Raw genomic sequence first — 24,884 nt, 5'->3', positions numbered from 1 at the left:
TAAATTCTACCTAACAATCAGGTGTATACCCTTATCTGCACACTGGATTTCTAAATTAATATACTCCTCTGTAGGGTGTACACAAAACGAATTGCAGGCCAACGAAAATGTTAACCTGCTAAACTCACCACAGCCCACCGCAGCAGAGAAACGGAGACAACAGCAATTTCACAATTTGACTCTGTTATTTCAATTGTAAGGAAAATCAAAACAATTAACATGCAATTGGCTGTTCCTGTTAATGCTGAATGGTTACAACATAAGTACACCCCTATAGCGAACGCACAGAGGTTAACATTAGTAACATTTCTTTTTCAACAAAGTGCGCAGTTTGCACTGATGACGCAGCAACAAACACAATGACAATGTCGTCGACAACAACAGTTGCTTCCAATTGCTCACTGCTCTCGCATACTCTCTTTCCGTCTCTGCTCCCTCTCTGTCACTGTTAATTTCTTGCTCTCGCAGCTAGCGAACAATATGGCGTCTTTGAAATTGTGTCGTCGCCCAATTTAAAATTTTTATAAAAACCTCAAATGCCAGTAAGGCATACATGTGTACTACACATATTTGGAGAAAATGCTCATCAAGCAAAATTGACTATGATTTTTCCATTTATTGAGCCCGCAGGGAGAATCATATGACAGGCTGATGTAAACTTTGCCCTCCTCTTTCGTTCTCTTCGCTGCATGGGTCTTTTGTGTCTGCTGCTCTTATTGTGCGCTCTATTCTGCTCTTCTGTGCACTTTGCACTCATTTTGTTGGTTATTGTTCAAGTTTTTTTTTTTAATTTAAATACGCATTTTCAACTAGTCGCTCTCACTTAATTTATGGCTATTTTATCACTTATTTCCTACTCTGAATTTTTCACCACACCCTCTGTTAAGTGTTGGCTCTCTCAGCACTGCTCTCTGATACGCGATTTCTTTTTAACTCTGCACCCTGCACACATCCGCTGCTGGCGTATGCGTTCCCACCACCGTCTGGCCAACGGCTGAGTGGCTAACAGCGGTCGTCGTGGCTGGTTTCTGGGCTCGCTCTCTATTCACCGCTGTGTGCGTTTCGAGGGCCAGAAGCATGAAAGTAGAAACTGGGCAGCATTTCAATTCGAGCCCCCGTTTGGAGCGTTTCGAGCGTTTGGAGGATCAGATCCACGTTGCGTTTTGGCTTCAGCTACCAACAACTGTTAGGAAATTACACACGCGCTGTCTCTCTCGCTCGCTCACTCGTTCGCTGGCCTAGCTCTGTGTGTGTGTTAATAATTTTAAATAATATTACGATTTTTCTGCGACTAAAGGTGCCGAGCCACCAGCAGGACGCTTCAGCGTCGTCGTCACCGTGTGCGTTGTGACCAAGAAAACGGAAAATTTTTAAATTGTTCTACAAATACATATTGAGAAAAGATATATAACTACAACTGCAACTGCGTCGTGCATAATCTTGTGATATATTATTTGCCCCTCCTTCTGCAAAACAACGATCCCTGTGCAATTCTCCGCAACAAAAAATTAATCATAATTAATAATAGTTCTGCAAAAGCAAGCAGATAGAAGCCACATAAAAAATTGAATAGAATACAACTGTGATTTAAACAAAACTCTGAGTTTTTGTTTTTCAAATTTGTGCAAATACCACAAAAGTCGAAATATTAAAAAAAAGTAAGTGCTGCAGCGAAGAAAAAGAAAATTTATTATTTCATTTTGTCTCTGTAAAAATGCTTATTCACCACCATTAACAGCTACAAAATTTCAACATGAATGTTCTCTGCTCACCACGGCAGACGTTATACACACATGCACACACACAATGGCAGACATACGTCACTCTATTGGGTGTGTGTGTGTGTATGGGACAGGCGAGCGTTGCCATGTCGCGCGAAACATAAAAAAAAGTGGAAACAAAAAATAAATAGCAGTTGGACAGAGAAGCAAATAAAAGCAAAAGGCAAAACTGATGGCAGAGAGAGGAAAAGGATTAGTGTTGAAAGGCAGTCGAATGAGAGATACCCTAGACAACTAATGAAGAATGAAAGAAAATCAGAAAAGAATTAATGAAGTGATAATTAACGGGATTAAATTTGGTTAAAAAAATATTGTGTAAATTGTTAGAAATACTCTTTGGGTAGACCGTATCCACATCACACATACACCAGCCTCAGGCGAACCTTCACATTTCGTAGGCACCTTTGTTCTCTTCTTTTTGTGCAGTGTATTTTGACAAATTTTCTGGCTGCACTGCCAACAAAATATTACGACTTGCCAAAAAACTAAAAACCCAGCAGAGGACGTGGCTGATAAGTCGACCACAAATGACTGATAGCTCAAGTACACACGCACACAAAGAGGGAATGGGAGATAGTGTATAATTTAAATAACATTTTCCGCATTATCGCGCTGCTTGAAAATTGCTTTATCCGCACTCGCACACGCTTCGCTCTCTCTCTCTATCTCTCCCCCTCTCTCTGTCACTCCTTCTGTGTGTGCGCTCTGCACTCTCTTTGCTTTTGCCTGCAGTGCGTGACTGGAACTTTTTGTGCATGACTCATCATGCTAAAGTCGCGCCTAATCATAGACCAGAACAAAACACATATCTTCTGTATAGTCATATATGGTCGCAGCAAGTCCCACAATATGCCAGCAGATTATTTGCATTATTTATCTTCAGATTCTAATCAGCTGCTGGCTGTGCATAGGGGTGCATTGTGGCAACCCTAGGTACTGCTTGGATAAGGGCAGATAGTTGACAGCCCTGGCAGACAATCAGCTGATTTGTTTGCTTTTTGTTCTGTCATGCTCTCTGTCTCGGTGAGTCATTGTTTTTGGCATTTGCTGTTTGTTTTTCAATTTTATTTTTTTTTGCATTTTGATCAAACTCTCGCTCACCTTGTAACACTTGTAAGAGGTTTCACTGTGTTTGCAGTTGCTTTTACATCCCACACGTGTCGCCTACTCCCTCTCTTATCGGAAACAATATGTTTTATCTCCAGTGGGGCACGTTTTTTGCTCTACATAGAATACATTTTTACACGTCCTATTTAATCATAAATTTATTATATGTAGGTGTGTTTCTATATGTTAAACCGTTAAGCTAGAGAAGAGTTTTAGAGCTAAACTTCTTGAAGTTTCTATGATTTGTTTCGTCATTTCTTGTTGAAATTTTGTTTTTATGTACAGTAGACCGCGATAGGGCGCCCAAAGACACAGATAAGAGTAAGAGGAAAGAGAGAGAAACGGAACGCTAATTGTTTTTGATTGTATAGACAAACAAACATGTTTTTCGCTCAATTCCTGCTAGTGAATCAGAAATCCAAACAGCTGAAATCGTAATATGATAATGGATAACACTTGTGTGGGTGTCTGGATGCATGTGTGTGTGTGTGCTGTTTCAAATTCCAAGGCAAGGCTGGTATATAGATTTTCCTAACCTCTGCACTCCTCCCCTGCATGATTCAGGGAGAGAAATATTTAGTTTCGAGAACCTTCTTTCCCCGTTCGACTGCGACTAATTCTTGAGTAAATAATTCTATAGAAATAAACATATATTTGTTTGAAATTCTTGGCAAAAAGTTGGATAAACAACACGTGTCGCCTTTCTTTCTGAATTCTCTATTTCTTTTAAATTATTGTATATTTTTATGTGCAAATTTAAACAAATTTTTCGCACTGAAAATTAATAATATAATATAATAAAAACAAACAAATCGCCGTCAATCGTCTCACGTACACGTCGCTATTTATTCACATTTGTTTCCTCTTTATTGTTGTTACGCATATAATTTCATTTATGTTTATCATAATATCTATTGTCTCGCCCAGACCACATTTTGTATACCCTTGCAAGGAGAAGAGGGTATAATGGGTTGAATACTCCTTTTCAAGAAGGGTATATTCGTCAAATGATTTTCTGTAAATAATATCCCATAAGTGAACGGACACGAACAAACATTTGCCGCGAGGTTCGTGACATCGCACGAGCATAGGGAAGGGCATACAATCTTCGTTCCTTCGAAATTGAGTTTTCATGCACTCTTTTTATATAAACAACTGAAAACTGATAAGCGGACGCCGTCTGGTGTTCGACGCGTGTATGCCCGCGGCCCCGTTTTTTTCCCCATGTTGTTTTTGTTGTTGTTACGTCTGTTTTTTATAGGTCGCGTGTAAACGAACGCACGCCCTCCCAGAAGCTCCCTTCCTCCCGCCCCACAATCCCCACTTTTCTTCCCACCCCCCCCCCCCCCCCCCACACACACACACACACACACACGATCGGATTCGATTGAGCTTCGGGTTCGTTTCGTTCTGTCATTTCGATTCGTTCAGTTCAGTTCAGTTGTTTCTCTTCGTTGATTCTCTCTTTCGCGCAGTTTTGTCGTCGAGTTTCGTTGTTGTTTTCAAATTGTTTTTGTGTTGAGATCTATTTATACCACTCTAATCCCCTATACTTGATCTTCTTTTTGCTTTGTTTTTCTCTTTTTTTTTTATAAGTTATGCAATTTTGTTTGTTGTATGTAGTATTCCCTTCATTCATGAGACAGACTGTACCTCCGATTGTGAGCCAGATAGAGAAAGATGAGGCTCCCATTGAAGAAATCGTTTGCGTATGCACATATTTCCAATAGAGAGATCCCACATGTAAATGGTCTTCTGCATAAATTGGATCATTGATTGGGGGATTCATCAATCAATTTCCGATGAATATTTCATCGTTAGAGGAGAACAGATTCCACCCATAATATCCATAAATCCATATGGACGAGTATTTTGTGGCCAAAAATATACTATAGGAAACATTTTTCCCGGAAAATCTTTTTGGTTTCTTTTTCTCGTATAAACCAAAAAATAAAAAGAAATTTAGGTCAAATAATACGAGAGTTTGCTCTATAAATACTTTTATATTTAGCAGAGGGAAACTAAATCGTGGGGAAATCCTTGGGGAAAACTTTGGATGTTTTATGAGGCGAAGATCTAATTTACGAGCAAGTGCGCAAACATTTAAAATGTTCAAACATTTAATGCAATTTTAATTTCCGGACAAATGAGCAAAGCACAAAAAATAGCAATAAAAGCGAGCCACAAAAAGAGAGGAGCCAAAGGGAAGGGTAGCAAGAGGGGGGGGGCAAATCCCAATCGACTGGCGGCGGCTCACCTTGCACCCGACCGAGAGCCACAAACAATTTTCTTTCAAACATCGATTTTCTCATCCATCCTAACCTTTCTTTTCCCTGGCTACCCTTCCCCCCACCATGTATTGTTATATCTATCTCTTTATTGTGGTTCTCTTTTCAATTTTCTCCAATTTGCTGTACAGGTTTTTCCTTCTGCTCTTTTTGTTTGTTTGTGGGAATCGATTTAGGCGCTCGATTGACTCTCCGCCGCCAGCTCTGCCCGCCACCCACAACCCACCCACGAAATTAAAGTTGTGCGCCCAAAAGGAAAAGTTGAGGCGGCGCTTTTCTCTTGCAATTTAAATCCGTGCCGTGGCTTCGTTCGTTCGTTTGTTTGTTCGTTCGTTCGGGTTCGGTGTTGTTTCCTTTGCTTTTTTATCCAACACAAAAGCAGACGCCTCTGTGACGCGCATATTCACCACATCTGGCAACCATGGCAACCACCGTTAGCTGTCGGAGCCATACCATACCATACCATACCACCGTTAGCCAGACAAAATGAAAAGCGAAACTTTTGTGGCCCTGCCTTTGTGTGCTGCTGTCGTTGCTTCCTTGAGTGGAGCGGAGAGGAAAGGAAACGAAAGGAAAGGAGCGAAGTGGAGCTGCTGCCTCGCCCTGTTCGCGACGGCTTCTTTGTCTTGGTCTTGGTCTTGCTCTTGGTCTCACAGTTCATTGCCTTTGGAAAAAGAAGAGAGCATCAGCAGCAGCAGCGCAGCAGCCGAAGCAGAAGAAGCAACAGAAATCAGTAAATGCATAAATCAATAAAAATCAAGTTTAATGTAAATGGTGCTGCTGCCACCGCCCCAAACATCATCATCATCGTCGTCCAAACAGAGGAACAACGTCATCATCTCTCTCCCAGCTCAATGTCTCGTGACTCAGCTGCCGCCTTCGTACGTACTCCCAGGGTATTGACGGGGTTTGCTCACTCTCCAGCAAGGTTCAACCGCCCGCCCAATGGCCAACGGCAAAGTTCAATAGCACAAAATGGCAGTTCAGAAAAGTTTCTAGCTTAAATCCATCCATCCATCCATCCAGCCATCTAGCCATCCACGGACTCAAGGCTTCCGCATCTGTCATTGCTTTGTTTTCGTCGTCTTTATTCGCAATTTTCTGACGAGCGAGCGAGCGAATGAATGTCAGTCATTGAAATTACCAGATCCGAGGCGCTTTTCAAAGCTCAAATGTCTATACGAAGGGTGGGATACCCTTGAAAGAGTTAAATGAATGGAAGTCCAGCTGGAAAAGGAGGATCTTAGAGATATATAAAACTGTATAGAGTAAGGAAATGTTTGCTGCCAATCTGTTGACTTAAACTATAATACCCTACCCTCTGAAAGGGTATACAAATAGTCTTTGAACGGCCTTCAGTTCCCATAAAACCGATCGTTGAGGCGTCTCTTTTTAGTCTCTCTTAGCAAGAGGGAGACACATACAGCTACTTAGTGTGAGGGAGAGGGGAGTAGAGAAACTGCAGACAGTCGGAGCCGAAGCACTTTTTCTTTGTCTCTCCGGACAGAGGTTTTATTTGCTCTCGCGTTTTATTTGTTTTGCTCCTTTGTGCACTTACTTTTCGTGAATTCTATAAAACTGGTTTTTCTTTTCATTTTGTTTCGGTTCATGTTGGGGATGGTTCTTGAAGTGCTCCATGGAGAGATCCCCCCTCTCTTGCGCTGCTTCAGTGATTTGATTAGCCCATAAAGTAAGGGTCTCGGGGTGGGGTCCGAAGTACAGTGAGCGCTGACTGTAGAAATACATTTAGAATTTTGCTTCTATTTCGTCATTTCTCATTGGTTTTGGGATCTCTCTCTGTGACTTCTTTCTCTTCCTCAAGTATTCCCCACCCCACCCGCATGTTTCCACTGTACAGTAATTTGTGGTATTTCTTTTGGTATTATTGCTGTAATATAATTTGCCAATTAGTTCTGCTTCACACGTTGCTCTCTGGCTCACTCCTCTCTCTCGCGCTCTCTCTGCCATTGCAATGCTCCCGCTGTTGCTGCTACTGATTCTGCCTTCCTCTCTCTCTTCCTTTTCTTCTGCCGTACGTCTAGGCGGCGGCTCGGCTCCCCTGCAGCGTTTTTCCATATGATCGTCATCGTCGCGGTGGTTGAAAATGTCAACTCTCCCATTCTCCGTCTCTTCCCGCTGGTTTTGAACCTTCTCCAGAGCCAAGAGCCACTCATGTGGACGCGGACGCGCTCTCCTGAAGCGTTTCATATTTCATTTTCCCATGCGATTTTCATTAATCTTTACGATACGTGTGTGTGTGTGTGCGCTTGTGTGTATGTATAGTATGTAATTGTAAACGGAGTCGTGTTCGTCCGTCCCCCGACCCCAGTTTCACAGCAAAAAAGCAACTACAAAAACTACTTTATAACAATTTAGGGATTGCTATCGCTGTCTCTGTCGCACTCCCGCGCGCACACACACACACTCACACGGTCAGAAAGAGGAGCATAAGCATTGTAACTGCACACCTTGCCATTTGTTTTCCTTTTCTGTTATTCTTTGACCTGTAGAGCAGGATGAGAAGGAATGATAGAGGAGAGCATGTGGTAGAGTTTCAGGGAGAGCATGCAAGGTGTAATGGATATAAGGTGTGGCATTACCAATCGTTTCTCTCCACAAAAATCGCATATTTTGTTTCTGTTATATCTATTGAGAGCGAAGAAGCGTAAGAGAGGCAACAAAAGAAAAGGAAACTAGAAGATTGTGAATGCCCTACCCTGTATTTGTGCACCTTGGCAAGGAGCTGTATTGTATGGTGACTTTCGCTGGCAGAACCTCCCACTGCCCACTCCCCACAACCCATCAACAGTCCGGAGCCAACGCCTGCTTCTTCTCGTATTTTTATGGCCACTGCTGCGTGTGCTGCATGCAGCACACTCCCCTTCCTTCCAACATAATTCATAAAAAATGGTTTGGTTCAAGTGAATTATTGGGGCTCGTAAATTCTTATAAATGCAATTTTTTTAAAGGAGCACCAGACCAGAGAGCACTTTGGGAACGTGTTCGTCGTTCGTTTTGCACTCTTTATATGCAAGTCTGCTTTATATAATTATACATATTTACAGGGTAATTAATTATGGGTCGGAGGGAAAATCATTTCAATCAATGTCGATGCTCATACAGAACTGTGGGTTGAGGTCAGTTATGGCTAAAGAGAGAAAAAACAGCGAAGAGAGCTGTCGTAAGCTCGTATGATACTAATACAGAAATGCTGTGTTCGTATGACACTACACAAAACATGACAGAGCGTGACATGAGTCAAAATATGATTGCGATTGAGAAACAGAAACCACCTTTAACATTCTCCGTCTCTCCAACACATATTTTTCTACCAAAAACTAAAGCCAAACGACGTCACGTACACGATTCGGATTTGAGAACATTTGTCTTTGAAACGTGAACGCGAAAGAAACACGTGGAAAAAGCATTTGGGAAAACCGTTGTTAACACCTGTTTTATATTTATTAATCATGTACGTTTGTTTTAAAGAGTATCTTCTTTCAAGAGTGTTGGCGACAAGAGACCACAACTAATGACTTGTTCGTCTTCTTTTGTCTATCGTACTCCTTTTTCCACTGTTTCCCTTTGTTGACTTTTTGTTTCGGGCTTGGACGGAACCCTACTCCAGACTCCATCTCCACTTCGATAGGTAAATATGCAGCAGTGACTCGATAACGATTACCCGTCCGTTCCTCTCACTGCTCTCGAAATGTGACAATATATATATTGCTGGCCTTTTAGCCAGGGTCTTACGTTTGAGAGTGTTTCCCGCGTGTGTGTGCGTGTGTGTATTTTTGTTTCTCTTCATCCTCTTTAATGGCCGCCATTGTTGTTGACTTTTGCTGGCGGGCCTTTGTCTCTTGGACCCAGCACCAGAGTTGGGTTCAAGGTGAAATCGGTTCAAGTCTGCAGGAGGGATTGTCTCTGTCTGTCTGTCTTTTGCTGATTGTTGGTATCCTGCCACGCAGCCGCACAGCTCTCTGCGGTTCCATGTTCCGTTCTCCCTTCTGTTCCCCGAAAACAAAACAAAACAAATCAATAAACCCTCTCTCCTTCCATCCCCTATGTGCAGAGTGCACCACATATCCATTCCGTTCCATCCATTGACTATACCACATTCAAGTGCACGCGTTCCTGGAGAGTTTTTTGACCTATCGCACATCATCGGCGTGCTCATGGTAACTTATTTTGTGTGCTGCCTCTCTCTCTCTCTCGTCTTGTGTGTAATTTTGAACAGGTGTTTCCATGTGATTCTTCGTTGTGGTTTTCGTTTAATCCTAAGCCACTCCTCGGTGTCTGAAAGGCCAGACCTTTTCATCCATCCATGAATTGTTCATGAGTCTTATTTCATATTACCTTTTCGGGGGGCGTTCTTTCAGTTTTAATAATTTTTCGCAACAAAATCGCCGGAAACATGGAGCTCAAAGGTAGAGTGGAGCATCAAAGCTGTCTGGGTCCCACATCCTCTTCCTCGTCGGTCTCCTCCGCCCATTCGTGCGATCATTTATTATGTGGAAAATAACACTCCTTGGTCCGAAGCGTCTCAGTTCCGAGAGTTTTGCTTCACAAAATGTAGTCGTCATATCACTTTTTTTTCCTTCTCCTCGCCCCCCGTTCCTAGTTTGTAATTTATTTTGATTAATGATGGGCGGCACGCTCTCGTGCCTCGTCTCTGATTCTCCTCTCTAGTGGGTCCTCCTCTTTTGCTCGCTGGAGGCCAACCAATTGCCGTTATATTCCACATTTATTGTTTTTGTTGTTGTTTTCAACTCTAATTTTGGAAGCAATTCAATTGGTATTTCTCCTATCTGGAACATTGATTGATTGTGCGTATGGTGTTTTCCATTTTTAGTCGTAGGCTGAGTCGTTGAACAGTGAAGACATTTAAAGGAAATGATATTGATTCATTAAAGCAGTGCAGCTATATCAAAAATTTGTACTGCTTCCCGAGAAAATAACTGCCTGCCTGTTGTTGGAGTATTGTAGTTGCTCCAAGTGGAATTTTTGTAATAATATCTTCGCACTTGACTCTTGAAAAAGGTTGAAAAACAAATAAATACCTTCTAAAATAAACTTCTGATTTGTATTCTGTTATGCCTGCAGCTGGAAGTGCTAAAAAAACACCTGATTTCATAGCTCAAGTGATGTAAAACGATCGGCTATTTGTTGTTGTCGGTGTTTACACTATTGTTTATGAAGGTATACATTTCTTTATCAAATGCAGAAACTGCACGGATAAACAGTTGATTCGTCGGAGAAGAAATTTAATTCCAGCATAAAAGCTTCCATATCTCTCCCACTAGTTTTAGCTTCCCATACACCGCATATAGCTGTACACCACCTACATTATCTTGCCCTCAAGTAATTGTCATAAAGGCTATGGCTTCTCTTCTCCTTTTTCTTCTACTTCTCGAGTCGCTTCTACCGTGACCGGAAGCTCTGTGCATTCTTGAGACGGGAACGGCAACTGGCCGTTTTAAAGCTCAGGCCAGAGCTTAGCTCTCAGCTCTCAGCTTTCGTTGAGCTGCCTTTGGGCGGCCATCTTGCTGTGTGCCTGTCTCTCGCTCTCCTCTGCTCCTCTGCTCCTTTTGCGCACATTTTAATAAAGTTTAATAATTCAATGCGCGCTTCGGAGCCTGATGTTGTCTCTTTGTTGCATTTCATCAACATATAGTACATATGTTTGTTGTTTTTTGTCGGTTGTCTGCTCCGCTTGCCCTGCTGCTCGCTTATTAATATGCAAATGTGAGTCAGAACGGTGGTTCTATCTCTCTCACTCTCTTGGTGTTCTCGCTCTCCCTTACCTTTTATATGGTTGTTGTATGCCCATCATCATCATCATCTCTCTGTTTTGGGTCTTTCCTGTTGTAAATTTCAGTATTTTTGAATGCAGGTCAACATCACATTAACCTGTATGGGTGTGTGTAGGTGTGAGTCCAGTTTATCAGAGTTTTCACATCTATGGGGTTCGGCGGGGCTACCTTATAGAGGGATCATCATTCTATGAAACTAAAATGTGTTTCTTAAAGAAAGGAGAGGCTCACCTCTCATGCATACGTACATGCCTTGTGACAGAGTTTTCCTCTACTTCTATGGTATTCGACTTGTCTATACCCTATAGAGCGTTATCAATAAGTCGCATGGTGTGGGATGTACATTATAGGGGGTATTCTTTTGTTCGTTCATTCCTTCCATTTGTTATCTGCCTTTGACTTGCGTAATGTGTGTAGTGTATAGTGTTTGCTGTTTATTTTTCCCCCACGCGCCAATTTCTTAGTTGCTAATTTGTTCGCACTTGGCACTTTTTGGTTTTGCTTTAGTTGTTCCTCTTTGTACGCCTGTTCCGTTGTGATTGCTGTTATTCCTTATGCAACTCACACAAATGCGCATTTGGCCTATCATTCGCTCCACCTCTTTATCTCTTGATATGTGACAGCAGCCGCTAATGACGTCACACTGAGCAAAACAGTGACGACACTGCTTGATGGCTGAACGGTTCATATGATTTCCTAGTATCTTGAGATTATGAGCGTATTGCGCTTAAAAATAGCTAGCAAAAACGGAAGACCAAGTCTACACACAAAACAAAATAAATAAACTATAGGCAGCAAGCAAACATATGTTGAAATATATAGAGAAGTATGTACATACATGCATAGATATACTACACAACTTTTATTCTTGTTGATTTCATTGGACGAAAAAGAAAAAAACAAAAGTTTAGGCGCAGCAGCCGCTCGTGCTTGTTGACGTCTGTATGTATAATATACGTACATACGTGTGTGTACATACTACCTAAATGTGTGTGAGTGTGCTCTCTCTGTGACGCTGGCTGGCGGTGGTGCCTGTTTCTGTCTCTCTCCGCTGCCAATTGTTGTGTGGGGAATTTTTTGGTTTTGTTGTTGACATTTTGATGACCACCTTCCTCCCTCTGTCACTCTTGGCCTGTGTGTCATTTCTCTCTCTTCCCTGCCTTAACATTGTGTGTGTTTTATCTCTTTCTCTCTCCCCATTGGCTTTACATGTCACCTCTGTCATACTGTTTGTGTGTGTAAGTTTGACGGACAGCTGTTTTGTCTTTGCAATTAAATGGCAAACGGCAGGAAATCAACTAAACCCACAAACAGACAGACAAACATATGTATAATAGTAAATTTACATAGTTTCCGATGGTTGGAGTAAAACTATAAATCATAATTAAACTTGTACGCATACAAAATGGAGTAAAAGGAGGAAAAAATTATTTATTTCTGCGCCCAAGCAAAGCAGCAACCAAGCAGAGCATGTACACATACATATGTAAAATTTATATTGTAAATGCAATACAAACAGGGAAGCGTCTCTGCCAACGCTAACATCTGCAGCGACTGCGACAGTTGCCTCCTCGCCTTCCATATGGTTCGCCCCCTTCCATGTAAAAGTAAAATCCACCATCGCTGTCACAGAGCTCTGCTGGCGTCGCTGTTGTGGTGGCTTGAGGAAACAAAAAAAAAAAAAATACTCCCCATGCTACGTTGTAAATGTAAAAGTCGTCTCTCTGCTGCGGTCGCACACAACCACAACGCTCCAGCTACACCCTGTCTGTGTGTGTGTGTATGGAGTGTTGGTAAAAGTTTCGACCAAAAGTTGTGCAATAGAGGGATCCCCCTCCCGGGTTGGACGTAATAAATTCTTGAAATTTATGCCCCAGACGTGTGTGAGTGGGCCTCTGCTAGCCGCTGGCTAGCTTTTGAATGTATGTTATTCACTATAACATTCACCACTAAGGTCAATTTGAGTATAACAGAACTCACACTTGCAAGCGCGTTCAAAGCTGTACAAGTGTGTGCGTGTGCCCATTTCAATTCTGGCTCCCAGCAGCGTCGCATTGAAAATAACAGTAAACATAATTGTGCTCATTCTTTGCTCTCTTCCTCTCCCACTCTTTCGCCCTTTGCCTATCTCTCTTTCGTCTGATGGCTGCCTTTTTGTGTGCTGATGTGCGTTGACCATTTTGCTTTTACTCTTTGGGGTTTCTCTCGTAATCTGCGTTTTCTCTTCCCCGTGATGGATGGCACGTCCGTCAAAGCCTGGCTTTGCGAAAGTAAACTGATCGCAATGGGTATGGTATCGATACTTGCGATTGTTATCAACAATTGGCCACAAAAAAATATACATACTACAAATGTTTGTTACGTGTGTGTGTGTGTTACCGTTAGGAGGTGCAGCTGCTTTAAATTCATTAAAACATGAAACAAAACTCGTTTAATTTACTACCTCTTACTACTGCCTCTTTTTTTTCTTCACTAACTGTCTCTGTCCCGCTCTTTCTCTAGTGTGACCAGTTGTTGTGGGAACTGGTTTAAGCTTCGTCTTTTTTTTGTCTCTTTTGTATCTCTGGTTGTGTGCAAGTGTGTGTGTGTGTGGTATGACTGAGACAGCCTTGAAGAGAGCAAACACTCAAACACGAGAAGATAATAAAAAAACAACATAGTTTTGCTTGTTTTGTTGTTGCAACATTTTTTTATTTTTTTTTGGTGTGAGGTCTGCCTCTGTTCATTGAGTGTTTTGTAATGCAAGGCGAAAATTTGTTGCACTTGGGTGGGGTGCTGCAGCGGCACGGCACCTTCCCAGGCGATATTTGTCGTTTATTTTTGTGTCGAGAACAACAAAAATTTTTGCCCCTTATATGGGATACTATTCTCTCTCAAAACGTCACGGTCGTATGTTCTTTTCTATATATTTCATTCATATCCATATTTACTTTCGAAATGTATAGAACGTTTACATACAACATTCTGGGTTTGCTTATCTAACTGTAATTATCTTGGTAACTTAATCGCGAAGTACCTTTTTCCAATTCCATTTCGTTCGAAAATATCGCCCATCAATGGTTTCCTAACGATATCGATCGATGTGCATGACTAACTGTTTTTCTTCCCTTTTCGTTTTTTACAGTCTACGGTTGCAACAAAATCTGCCTGGAGATTGCAGCATATCCACAGTCACGAAGCGAAAACTACAAGAGGAAGCCGCAGTCAGCCTGGATAATTGGACGAACTGATTAACAAAACAGTTAAAGCAACAGTAAAAATATTAACGGCGACGAATCAACACGCTTCCACACACACACACACCCACGACTGACAGAGTAGAGTGCAGGAAGGAAAGGAGCAGTCGGCTGCCGCTCAACAGTCAGCAGCAAACAAACGGAACTTCGCTGGGCGAAAGTGAAGATATAAAAATAATAAACAGCCAAGACACTCGCTCGCAATTGCGCAGACAAATAGAGGCACTGTAGCTTCAGCCATGGAACGTGAATCGAATCCAATGCAACCCATGTGCCGCTCTGGTTGCGGCTTCTATGGTAACCCAGCCACAGATGGGCTCTGTTCGGTGTGCTACAAGGTAAGTACCGCATCAATCGATGAGAACAAACTAATTCAGATATCGTTTATGCAGGACTCGCTTAGAAAAAAGCAACAGCCACCTGTGAGCAGTACACCTGTCTCGGTTCCAAGCCCACAGCCTAGCCCCACATTCAGTCCGGCCATTGCAATCACCAACACCGCACAGCCCACAGTTACCAGCTTACAACAGCCACACAATGATGTCAAAGAGGTGAGTGCCGACGCAACACACACACACCACACTCTGGAGCGATCGGGATCATTTGGGCCACTCCACAAATATACAAATATATTTTCACATGAGAAATGTAGGCTTTGAATTTGTAGGCAAAGATTTTCCATTAGATGTAGATTCTCTCTCACAGTCGTCACGTCAGTCTATCACAAAATCTGTTGCAAAAATTATTGCTTTTCGGATATAAATTCAGTGTTTATTTTAGTCAAGTTGTAGAACAAATTCGTTGTCTGTTTAACCCAAAGGGGATTCAAGTGTAGACGACCCATTGTGTCTGCCTTTCTCAGTTTGTTTATTTTGTTATTTTGTTTCGTGTTTCGTTTGTGTTAATTTTATGTGTTATATGATCTACACCGTGGGAGCTACCCACTTGGAGCTGTTCAGAAGGTAAGGTTATGATTTCCACGTCTTTGCGCTCCGTTGCCCGGCACCAAAAGACGCATAATGACGCCCAAAGACGCCCAAAGAAGCTCCCTACGAAGTGACATTAAACTGAAAAGAATGGGACTCCCGCAAAAGGCCAAAGATATAAGGAGTATTCTCTAAGCCAATCTATAAGTATCTACGTATCTGCATATAAGCTATTCCCCAAGAAGGGGGAGCTTTAGAGACTTGTAGAGATGATCTATTGATCTCTCACTAAGCACATATATCGGGTAAAGCGAAAGACGTTGATTCTTAGTAAAAAGATCCCATAAGCGACCGGATACCTCGGAATTCAACTCTCGACAATCATCGCAGAACTCACTCGCATTCCCTTTTTGTTCGGTTTAGTGTCACTTTGAATCGTGGGATCCCAGCAATCCTTGCCTGACATTTTCTGTACTTGACCCTTGGAAATATTCATTTTAGGCTCTGAATCAAAATTTCGGTTTTCCATAAAAAAATTCCAATTTCAAAATTCCCAGAAATGGTCGTCGGTAGTGGTTTACACAGATCAAAGCCCAAGGGCAAGGCCAGTAGCTGTGGTGCTATCAATCGCCTGCCCTTGCGGACGAGTGGTATCTCGGCGATCGATTCCACGGCTCTGAATGCGCGGCGCATCAGCCGCAATCCCCGCTCAGCAGCGGGGGCCCTGGCGCTGGGCGGAAGGATTGCTGGGAGCCTGGGAGCTGCAACGATGGGCATCAACACGGGACGCGTCTCCACTTTGGGAATTGGGGGTGCGGGCACGGGCGCCCAAACCCCGAAGCTGCTGTCGGCCAACGGTACTGATTGTTGCGGTTATTGGATCTATTGGCGCCGCCCGGCGGCACTAACCTCCTTTCCCACCTACACCTCTCTCCTCCGTTTCGATGCGATGCTGCAGGCCAAGAGTTCCAACGATCGCCTCCACTTCGCAGGGGAACAGTCTCTGCCGTACATACCCCCCTTACGTCTGTTGCCAAAGTTCCTTCTGCCAAGACGTGCTCTAGTGCCAGCGCCCCGAACATAGTGTCCGTCCATTCGGCCCTCAAGAAGAGCTCGCTGTCACGCAAGGTGGGCGGCGGCAAGGTCATCGACGCCAGTGCCAAGCGTCGGGTCAAGTTCTCGGCCAATGTGCATACCTTCCCCTTGACACCCACCAAGAAGTCGTCGCGCATCGGCGAACTGCAGCTGAAGAAGCGCGTGAAGAAGCTGAAGCGTAATCGAACGCGCAAGGAGGGCGGCAGTGGCATCCTCAGCGAAGGCCGCGTTGGCTTTGGCCTGAGCAGCATCGGCATCGCAGGATCTAGGTCCGGTCATGACGTCAAACAGCCCGGCAACATTGTAAATGTGCAAGCGGCGCCAAGGATTCCCAGGAAAAGGCTTGCTGCTGCATCAGGATCAAGAGCACATCCCATTAGTGTAAAAAAGAGGATTGCAACTCCTCCATCGGCAGCACTATATAATACCAGGTATCCGAGTGGCAGCGTTATACTCAGCGCCGCTAAGGAGAGGACCAGTCCTGCGAAGGGACAGGCCAACAGCAAGCTGCGTACAGCAACCCCCTCCCGTCTGGGCCACACTCCAGTCGCAGGTGTCCACCGCAGGAAGACCACTCCGGAGACCAGTCCAAAGAGCGCTCATCGACGCAGCAAAAGCCATGGACAAGTCCGAGGGGGGCGAGCAACCGGAGCGTCATAACCAGAAGCGCCGTCTCGATTTGGAACAAGACACGGCGGATATCGTCGATAGCAGTCCAAAGCGAAAGCCCACGCCAGGGGATACCAAGCCACATGATACCAAGGAATTCCCGTTAAACGTTCCTGTTGCTGTGCCATCGAAGCGGGCGGTAAACATCCCTCCTACCCCCCCCAACACACAGGAACACAACGACAGCGAGGGATCACTCTCTTTCTCTGTACGAAACACATATTTACGAATCGAATGGGTTAGGAATTTTTGGCTGGGCGCCCAGTTGATGCCACTGCAACTGTGGCAGTTCTGGCTGTGACACACAACAACATCAACACTCGGCGGAGACCAAACATCGAGAAAAACTTGATAAAGCAGTCGAATAGAATAATAAAAGAAACCGAAACGAGAAAAACTGATTCGAAAAAAGATCTTCAAGGCTTTTGAATGCAGTTGGAGGAGGAAGAACAGATAGTACATAGTATTAGCATTGTTATAGGGCTTATAGGGATAGTTTTCTATCATATGTTCATGTGATTAAAATGCCACTTCTATTTTCGTTTTCCTTTTGCCTGCAGAAAATCATCGTAGAAGCCGCCGCTGCTGCTGCTGCCAAAGTCAATACTGAAGCCATCACATCGGCGACCGGTCCAAATACTTCCACACAAGCAGCAGCCTCCGCCAACGAGGAGGATGACAAGGACAAGGAAGATGATAAGGATGCCAAAAAGAAGAAGAACCGATGTGGCGAATGCCGCAAAAAGGTTGGACTGACTGGTGAGTAGAGTGTTGATATATGATTGAGTTTCGTTTCTAATTTATTTATTTATTTCCCCCTTCCTTTTCGGATAGGTTTTCAATGTCGCTGCGGCGGACTATACTGCGCTGTGCATCGTTATTCTGATAAACATAACTGCACATTCGATTATAGAGAGCACGGTGCACAGGAGATTCGACGCAACAATCCGGTTGTCGTTGGCGAGAAAATTCAAAAGATTTGAATTTTGCGAGATATTGTGCCAGTAACAGTAAACAGTAACAGTAGCCGTAGAATGATAATAACCACAATCCCCCTACACATAATGATATATATAGTATATAAAAATGCTATGCTGTAACAAAATCTACAAAAACCTACCACCACACACACACAAACACACCATATACACACACACACACACACGGAAGAGTAGTACTATAAAAAATTAATGTAATTATAATTGTAAAAGAAGCGAAAGGCGAGAGCCGAAAGCCAAACAATAGTACAGAGAAGAGAAACGATAACCAAATACCACGCATAAAGTACACCTGGAGCAACAACAAAAGAGGGAAGAGCAACAGCCCCGGGCGATCAGGATCGGCTCATCTCAGTGAGGCAGGAGCAGTGCGAGCAGGGACTACGAATTGAACCAGACACGTAGCAGCGCTAGCAGCAACAAAAGAAATTCAACAACAGCCTCTGCACAAGATCGAGTGCTTCTGCTGGAGCCAGACTTCGCCACGTCGTTTTGGAGCCCCTTTTGTTTTGCTCCACCAACAAAGAAATACACCATTTTGCAAATTGTTTGTATTTAGCAACAGCAACAGCAAAAACATTCAACACTTGCAACAAATATGCAATGACAGCAATGCACACACACAAACAACAACAACAACAAGAACAACAACAATTGTTTCATGTTATTGAAGAACGCAACAACAGCAACAACAGCCTTTTCAGACAATGTGGGTCGAATGTTTTTTGTAATTTGTTGAAGTGTATTAAAAAAAATTTAAAATAATAAAAAACTATAAAAAAAGAACAAGTACTAAGCAAAATTCAATTGCAAACCAAAATCTAAAGAAAAAAGGAAGGAAAATTCAAAGAACACAAAACACATTCAAAAAATTCAACAACCAACACACAACAACCAACTCTTTCTCAATTCTTAATTATCAGCTACTAAAAAAACAGAAAAAAAACAACAAATATTATATAATTAAAATTATTGTATATGTATTATAAAAAAGAAAACAAAGAAAAACAAAAATATTCAAAATTTAAGCGTAAAAAAACATAAAACCCTCAGAACACAAACAAAAAAAGTGTAAAAAAAAAACAAAAACCTGAAGAAGAGGATGAACATTTTGCTAAAAATCCACGACCATGCTAAAAACATATTTAGAGGAAAGAGAGCGATAATGTGCGAGAGAAGCGAGCGAGAAGGAAGGAAGGAAGATAGAGAAAGATGAGGAGCGCGTTAAAGTGTAAAGCAACTTGGAGCATAAAAAACTCCCTATACATACATATATATATATATATAGAGATATAATTAATAATTATTATAATTAATTAGTGAATCAAAGCAGGCAAATGCAGTGCAAGCGGCGTTTTTTCTTCGTTTTTACTACCAATGGCCAACACCACTCCCCCCACACTTCCACTTCCACGCCCCCAAAACAAAAGTCTAACATAAAATTGAATTGATTTTGATTTTTTCGATGAATTATATATATATATGATGATATGCATAAACGTAAACTATATCTACAACTAATTCTACATATATATATAGGGTAGGATGTGTTTGTCGTCAATCGCATAGTTTTCTTTCACCATGCAACACGAACATACACCCCACACACACATATTCTACGAGTATATATATATATTTGTAGTAGGAATTACCAAGAAATCCGCTTAAAAACAAACATAAAAATGCAAAAAATACAATAAATATATATGGTTCGTCTTTAGGTTTTATTGCTTTAAGCGTTATTTAGTTTTTTCTTTGTTTATATTAAAACTTAAAACAAAACAAAAAATACTTGCATACACAACAACAAAAACATAAGGAAACCCCCTTTTAATCTTTGCTTTCTTCTTCATTCTGTAGTACATAATTTACAAACAAAAAAAAAAAAACAAAAACCACTTTTATTCAAATCAATTTTTACTATTATATACAAAAAATAAATTTAAATCTAGCGATAAATTGTGTTGTTAACCCCCTACGAAAACAAAGCAAAATATTTTGAGTAAAAACTAAACTTACACCAATAACAAAACAAAAACAAAAAAAATGGAAATATGCAATAAATTTTGATTTTTCAATTGAAATTCTCCCCACGACCAACAGATCCTATAATATATAGATCCTAATATACATACGTTTCTTGGCACACAAAGAACTGAGAAAAAAGAGCTCCGGCAGAAGAGCTCATACCATAAACATCCTGAAAACTGAAGAGATGTTATGTCTTATGAGCTTATACATATGTAAATAGGATCACGCAGATCAGTTCTAGCTAGAGGTGCACTCGGTTTTGGAGCAGCGCTTCTATCTACTCATTGATCGAGGGATCTGATCTCTCTCTGGAGGGGATTCTTAAGTTCGGTTCTAGGTAGGTTATCCCGTATCCCCTGAAAAGCGTTTCAAGTCAAGAATAATAGTTTCAACCACAACTGTACAAAAAAGAGCAACCTATAAAACACCAACTTCAATATAATTTTTAAAGATGTATAGAGACACGGTAAACTGCAAAGAATTGTAAATCGAAGAACAGCAAAATGTCATTTTAAATATAATTTTCGCAACAAACGATTTAACAATTTACTCGTACGTACATATATAATTCATAATTTAATTCATTAAACAAATTCTATAAAATTAATTAGTAAAATTGTATGCAAACACAGACACAAAGAAGGGGAATTTTGAGAAAAAAACAACTATTAACTAAAACGAATCAAATTTACACAATTTTAAAATAGAATTTTTACACTTACAAAATTTTTAAATTATCTGAAAACCTATTTCGAACCGCTCTTTTGTTTGTGCCTAGTTCTTAGTCTATCAAATTATTATAATTTACACTGCTTTAGTTGAATTTGTGTTTTTAAAGTGAAAGGCAAATAATTATTATACGCGTAATAAATTTTAATTATAATTAACCAACGTTTACACTAGTAATTCTTTATTATTATTATTATCATAATTATTATTATTATTCTAATTATTAAATATGTTTTTTTTGTTTGTTGTGTGCACCTCTTAGTCACTTTTGCGCTTATAAGCTTAACAAACAGTAACAAAAACGTAACACACCACCCGATTACACCCCCAGATCTTCCCGATTTAACCTTTGACCTTTAACATCTCCATTTGTGTTAAATCTTTTTGCAATTGCTAGCCGAATTTGATTGATTGTTTGATTGATTCTTTTGAGTGTTTTGTTGAGAGTAGAATCGAAACGAAATTAGTCGATGTAAGCGTATGAATGGGATATACAACAGTGAACAGTTTGAATATGAATTATGAATGGAAACCAATATCCAATACTTTATGCGGAACATCTATATATATATATATATATACTATATATATAAATATTGTACTAATGTGTAACTGTAATTAGAGGCGGTGAATCGACGGGGTAGTACTCGGAGAAGCCGCAGCAGAGTGTGGGGTCTAAAACTGAACATATAATTAACACAGAGAAATGGTAAAGCTAGAAAATCTAAATAGAAAATAGATATATACATATACATATATACGAGCCTCAGCCTCAGATCTGGGCCTATATATAAGAGCGAAAACTATTTTAATTAAACGTAAAACAAATGCATAACAAATACAATAAAAAAAAAACATAGATGATACAAACAACAAAAACAAAAACAACCGCAAACAGCAACCACAAAAAACCATTAAAAAGATCAAGAAATTAATTGCGAAAATTTATATAGCTAACTGGATATAATGTTCAATAAATGGCAATTAAATTATTTTGAAAAAAAAACCTGCAGAAAGTGAATGTTTTATTTGAATTTCTTCCGTTTGCCTAACAACCAATTTACCAATTCGAAAAAAAAGAAAACCCCAGACCCGAAGCCAGGCCCAGGTGCTAAGTAGGATATATAGAAAAGATATGGAGAGCGGGAGAGCTAGGGAGCTGGACAGGCGGAGAGATGTGGAAGGATGGGTTGCATAGAGGTTTATTTTTATGACAGATTATGTGGGGGCCGGGCAGGAGGTTCGCTCTCTCGATGCAATAGTAATAACCTAACTAAAGTCACAGCAAGTGTTCAAAAGCAAAACTCAGCAACTACCTAAAAACAAAACAAAACTCAACAAAACGAAATATTATAATGCAAGCAGTTTTGCGTGCTTACTTCTTTATAGAGTCGTTTATGTAAATCGAAAACAAAACAAAAAACCTTCATAACAATAATAATTTAGATAACAACAAAAGGAATCACTTAAAACTTAAGTTGTAATCAAGATTGGCTTAGAAAAACACACACCAGACACACACACACACACAAAATAAAAGATACAATATTTGACAGATTATTCGCGATGTGCTTAGATCTTAAGGAGAATCGATATGGAAATATATATATATATATATAGATATATATACAAAAGATATAACAGTTGAAATGGATGAAGGTAGCAGCAGCAATGTCATGAAATTAACAAATGAATATAACTTAAGTTAAAATGAGTATATATATATATAGACTATATATCTGATAAATGAGAAATTGCTAAAACTGATAAACCTAAAAACTAAGTAAAATTAAAAGAAAAATACAAACAAACAAAAAAAAAACACGGAAAGAAATGGAACTAATAAAGAGAATTATTCTGAGAAATATAAACAATAAAAGTCTTTTGATTGAGCAGAAGTTTTTGGAGAGGGTTTTTGTATGGTTTTGATAGGAGCTGATGATTGTTTTGTATGCTTTTTTATATATATGGTGGTTGAGTAGAAATAAAGTGGTTATAACTGAGTCTGGTTATTTTCTAAGATAGATTTTGTTCTTGTTTTGCAACTGTTTTGCTGGAGGTAATCGTTTACTGGGAACTATTGGAGGGCAGCACCAGAATATGATCTTAGCATCCATTGCAGCCATTGAACTCTCTCTGAAGTACAGTAGAACAGCCCCTAGAACACATCTTCTCCAGTTTACAGAGCCATATCATCACGACTTTAATTGCACTTAAAAGAGATAATAGACGCAATTGCAATCTCTGATTGTGGAATACAATACCCACACTGGAATACATATGAATGTACGAGTATTTATGATCTACGAGAACAAAGCAGAGCAACTGTAAAGAATTATTCACCACGAAGCCCCGTTGGGGTTTTATCCGATCAGTTGCTCTTGGAAAGTCGGGGAGTTCGGACGCCAACAGGTTGAACGAGCTATCTAAAAATAGAAGCTCCTGCTAGAGTGTGACCCAAATAGAAGGCTGCAAACATGACTGCGGTAGAGACCGGTAGGTTGTTGGAGTATATATTATGATAAGAGCGGATTTGACGCTTATCTCCATGAAAATTTCCACTGTCTATGCATCTGCGTAGTGCTGGGTAGCATCACACCCAATCTGCTGGGTCGCACCCTCACCCACGAGCATGTGGCCCTCGATTTCGAGCACTTTTACAGGCCACCGCCGGCGGACTTTGAAAGCGAACTGAAGGCAAAGATTAGCATGTCCACCCTGGGCTATGTTCGTCTGTATCCGTATTCCAGCAAGGAGAATGTTCGGTTCTACGACGAGGAGGCCCTCGAGGCCGCCAAGAAGGATGTGCTGCTCTACAAGAAGCACGGCGGCGGCAGCATCGTAGAAAACAGCAGCTATGGACTGAAGCGGAATCTCGAGTTCATTGTGGAGCTGGCGAAGAGCACGGGTGTCCATTTCATAGCGGGCACCGGGCACTACATCCATGCCGTGCAGGACGCCAGTCATGCGAGTCTTACAGTGGAGCAGATGAGTGATTTGTATACCAAGGACATTCTGACTGGTATCGAGATCAAGGGGAAAATGGTCAAGTGTGGCTTCATTGGGGAGGTGGCCAGCGTGTATCCCATTCATGGTAAGCCCTAACGACTACCAGGAACCACTTTATAACCGGTAATCCCCTGCAGAGTTTGAAAAGAATTCCATCAAGGCAACGGGTGAGATCCAGGAGGTTCTGGGCTGCGGCGTCTCCTTCCATCCCCATCGAGACGCTCAGGCTCCTTTTGACATCATGCGCCTGTACCTGGAGGCTGGCGGTCGTGCCCAAAAGTGTGTTATGTCGCATTTGGATCGTAAGTGAAGTGATAATACCATTTCCCACTGACCTTTAAGAGATTTTCACTGCTCATTTTTAGGCACCCTTTTCAAGATTGAAGAGTTGGTAGAGCTCTCCGAGCTGGGTTGTTACCTACAGTACGATCTATTCGGCACTGAGTGCTCATACTACCAGCTAAACACCAATGTGGACATGATATCCGACGGCCAGCGCATTGAAAATCTGATGAAGCTTATCGAGGAGGGTCTGTTAGACAGGCTGCTCATGTCCCACGACATTCATACAAAGCATCGATTGGTGGGCTAAAAATAGCCACATTACCTATAAATATATCGCTTTAATTCTCAATTTTTCCAACAGACTTCCTACGGCGGTCATGGCTATCATCATATCCACACAAACATCCTGCCTCGCATGTTCGCCCGCGGCGTCACCTTGGAGCAAGTGGAGCAAATGACTGTCACCAATCCCGCCAATTGGCTCTCATTTGATCCCTAGAAGGAGGGCTGTATGATGTTGTTTGGACTGCTGCATCCCTTATCATCTCCGAGTGGATTAGATAAGCTCTGTTGTTTTGGCAAACTTGGAAAATATAGCAATTCACAAAATGTTCATAAGTTTCGTCTTATCGCCCAGTATGTTTATTATTTTTTTAATGGCCGCTTTTTGGGGGCTTGTGCGCAACTTTTCCTGCCTGCAGATGAAAGCCGAATGAAAGTTTCGACCTTTAAATATCGCAATCACCTACAATCCAAAACATTTGCATGCAAAATCGCTTGGAATTTGATGATTGGATTTCAAAGGTTTCCGAAAATTCCACTGTGGAAAGGCCCTACCAATTTCTTATCGCCCTGACCCGCATTTTATATAAACGACTTTGAACGTATTTTCCATTTGGTTATGGAACCTTTCTGCT

At 41.3% G+C, this 24,884-nt stretch overlaps 3 protein-coding genes across 6 annotated transcripts; all 3 read left to right on the top strand.

The window, feature by feature from the left end:
- Positions 1–1,087: 1,087 nt before the first annotated feature.
- On the top strand, positions 1,088–22,480 carry drn (doctor no). Of its 4 annotated transcripts, none has more exons than XM_001357813.4 (5): positions 1,088–1,658; positions 14,114–14,563; positions 14,618–14,776; positions 17,476–17,674; positions 17,750–22,480. In XM_001357813.4, the coding sequence occupies exons 2-5, from the start codon at positions 14,465–14,467 to the stop codon at positions 17,896–17,898; spliced, it is 606 nt and encodes a 201-aa protein (XP_001357850.1). In that variant the 5' UTR covers positions 1,088–1,658; positions 14,114–14,464; the 3' UTR covers positions 17,899–22,480. The 4 variants fall into 4 exon arrangements, with proteins under 4 accessions (XP_001357850.1, XP_033241689.1, XP_015038639.1 ...); XM_033385798.1 differs by lacking the exon at positions 1,088–1,658 and adding an exon at positions 13,867–13,973; XM_015183153.2 differs by lacking the exons at positions 1,088–1,658; positions 14,114–14,563; positions 14,618–14,776 and adding an exon at positions 16,830–17,054 and having other exon boundaries at positions 17,750–21,743.
- LOC26532139 (uncharacterized) lies at positions 14,917–17,318 on the top strand. Its single transcript, XM_015183457.2, has 3 exons — positions 14,917–15,187; positions 15,653–16,008; positions 16,110–17,318. Exons 2-3 carry the CDS (start codon positions 15,711–15,713, stop codon positions 16,904–16,906), a joined length of 1,095 nt encoding a protein of 364 aa, XP_015038943.1. The 5' UTR covers positions 14,917–15,187; positions 15,653–15,710; the 3' UTR covers positions 16,907–17,318.
- Positions 22,481–23,032: 552 nt separating the features above from the next.
- On the top strand, positions 23,033–24,582 carry LOC4800604 (phosphotriesterase-related protein). Its single transcript, XM_001357812.3, has 5 exons — positions 23,033–23,169; positions 23,255–23,767; positions 23,820–23,984; positions 24,048–24,265; positions 24,329–24,582. The coding sequence occupies exons 1-5, from the start codon at positions 23,151–23,153 to the stop codon at positions 24,464–24,466; spliced, it is 1,053 nt and encodes a 350-aa protein (XP_001357849.1). The 5' UTR covers positions 23,033–23,150; the 3' UTR covers positions 24,467–24,582.
- The last annotated feature ends 302 nt before the right edge of the window (positions 24,583–24,884 follow it).

The sequence above is a fragment of the Drosophila pseudoobscura genome, chromosome 2, assembly GCF_009870125.1.
Source record: "Drosophila pseudoobscura strain MV-25-SWS-2005 chromosome 2, UCI_Dpse_MV25, whole genome shotgun sequence".
Classification (NCBI taxonomy): Eukaryota; Metazoa; Arthropoda; class Insecta; order Diptera; family Drosophilidae; genus Drosophila; species Drosophila pseudoobscura.
This window is presented reverse-complemented; position numbering and strand designations above follow the sequence as displayed.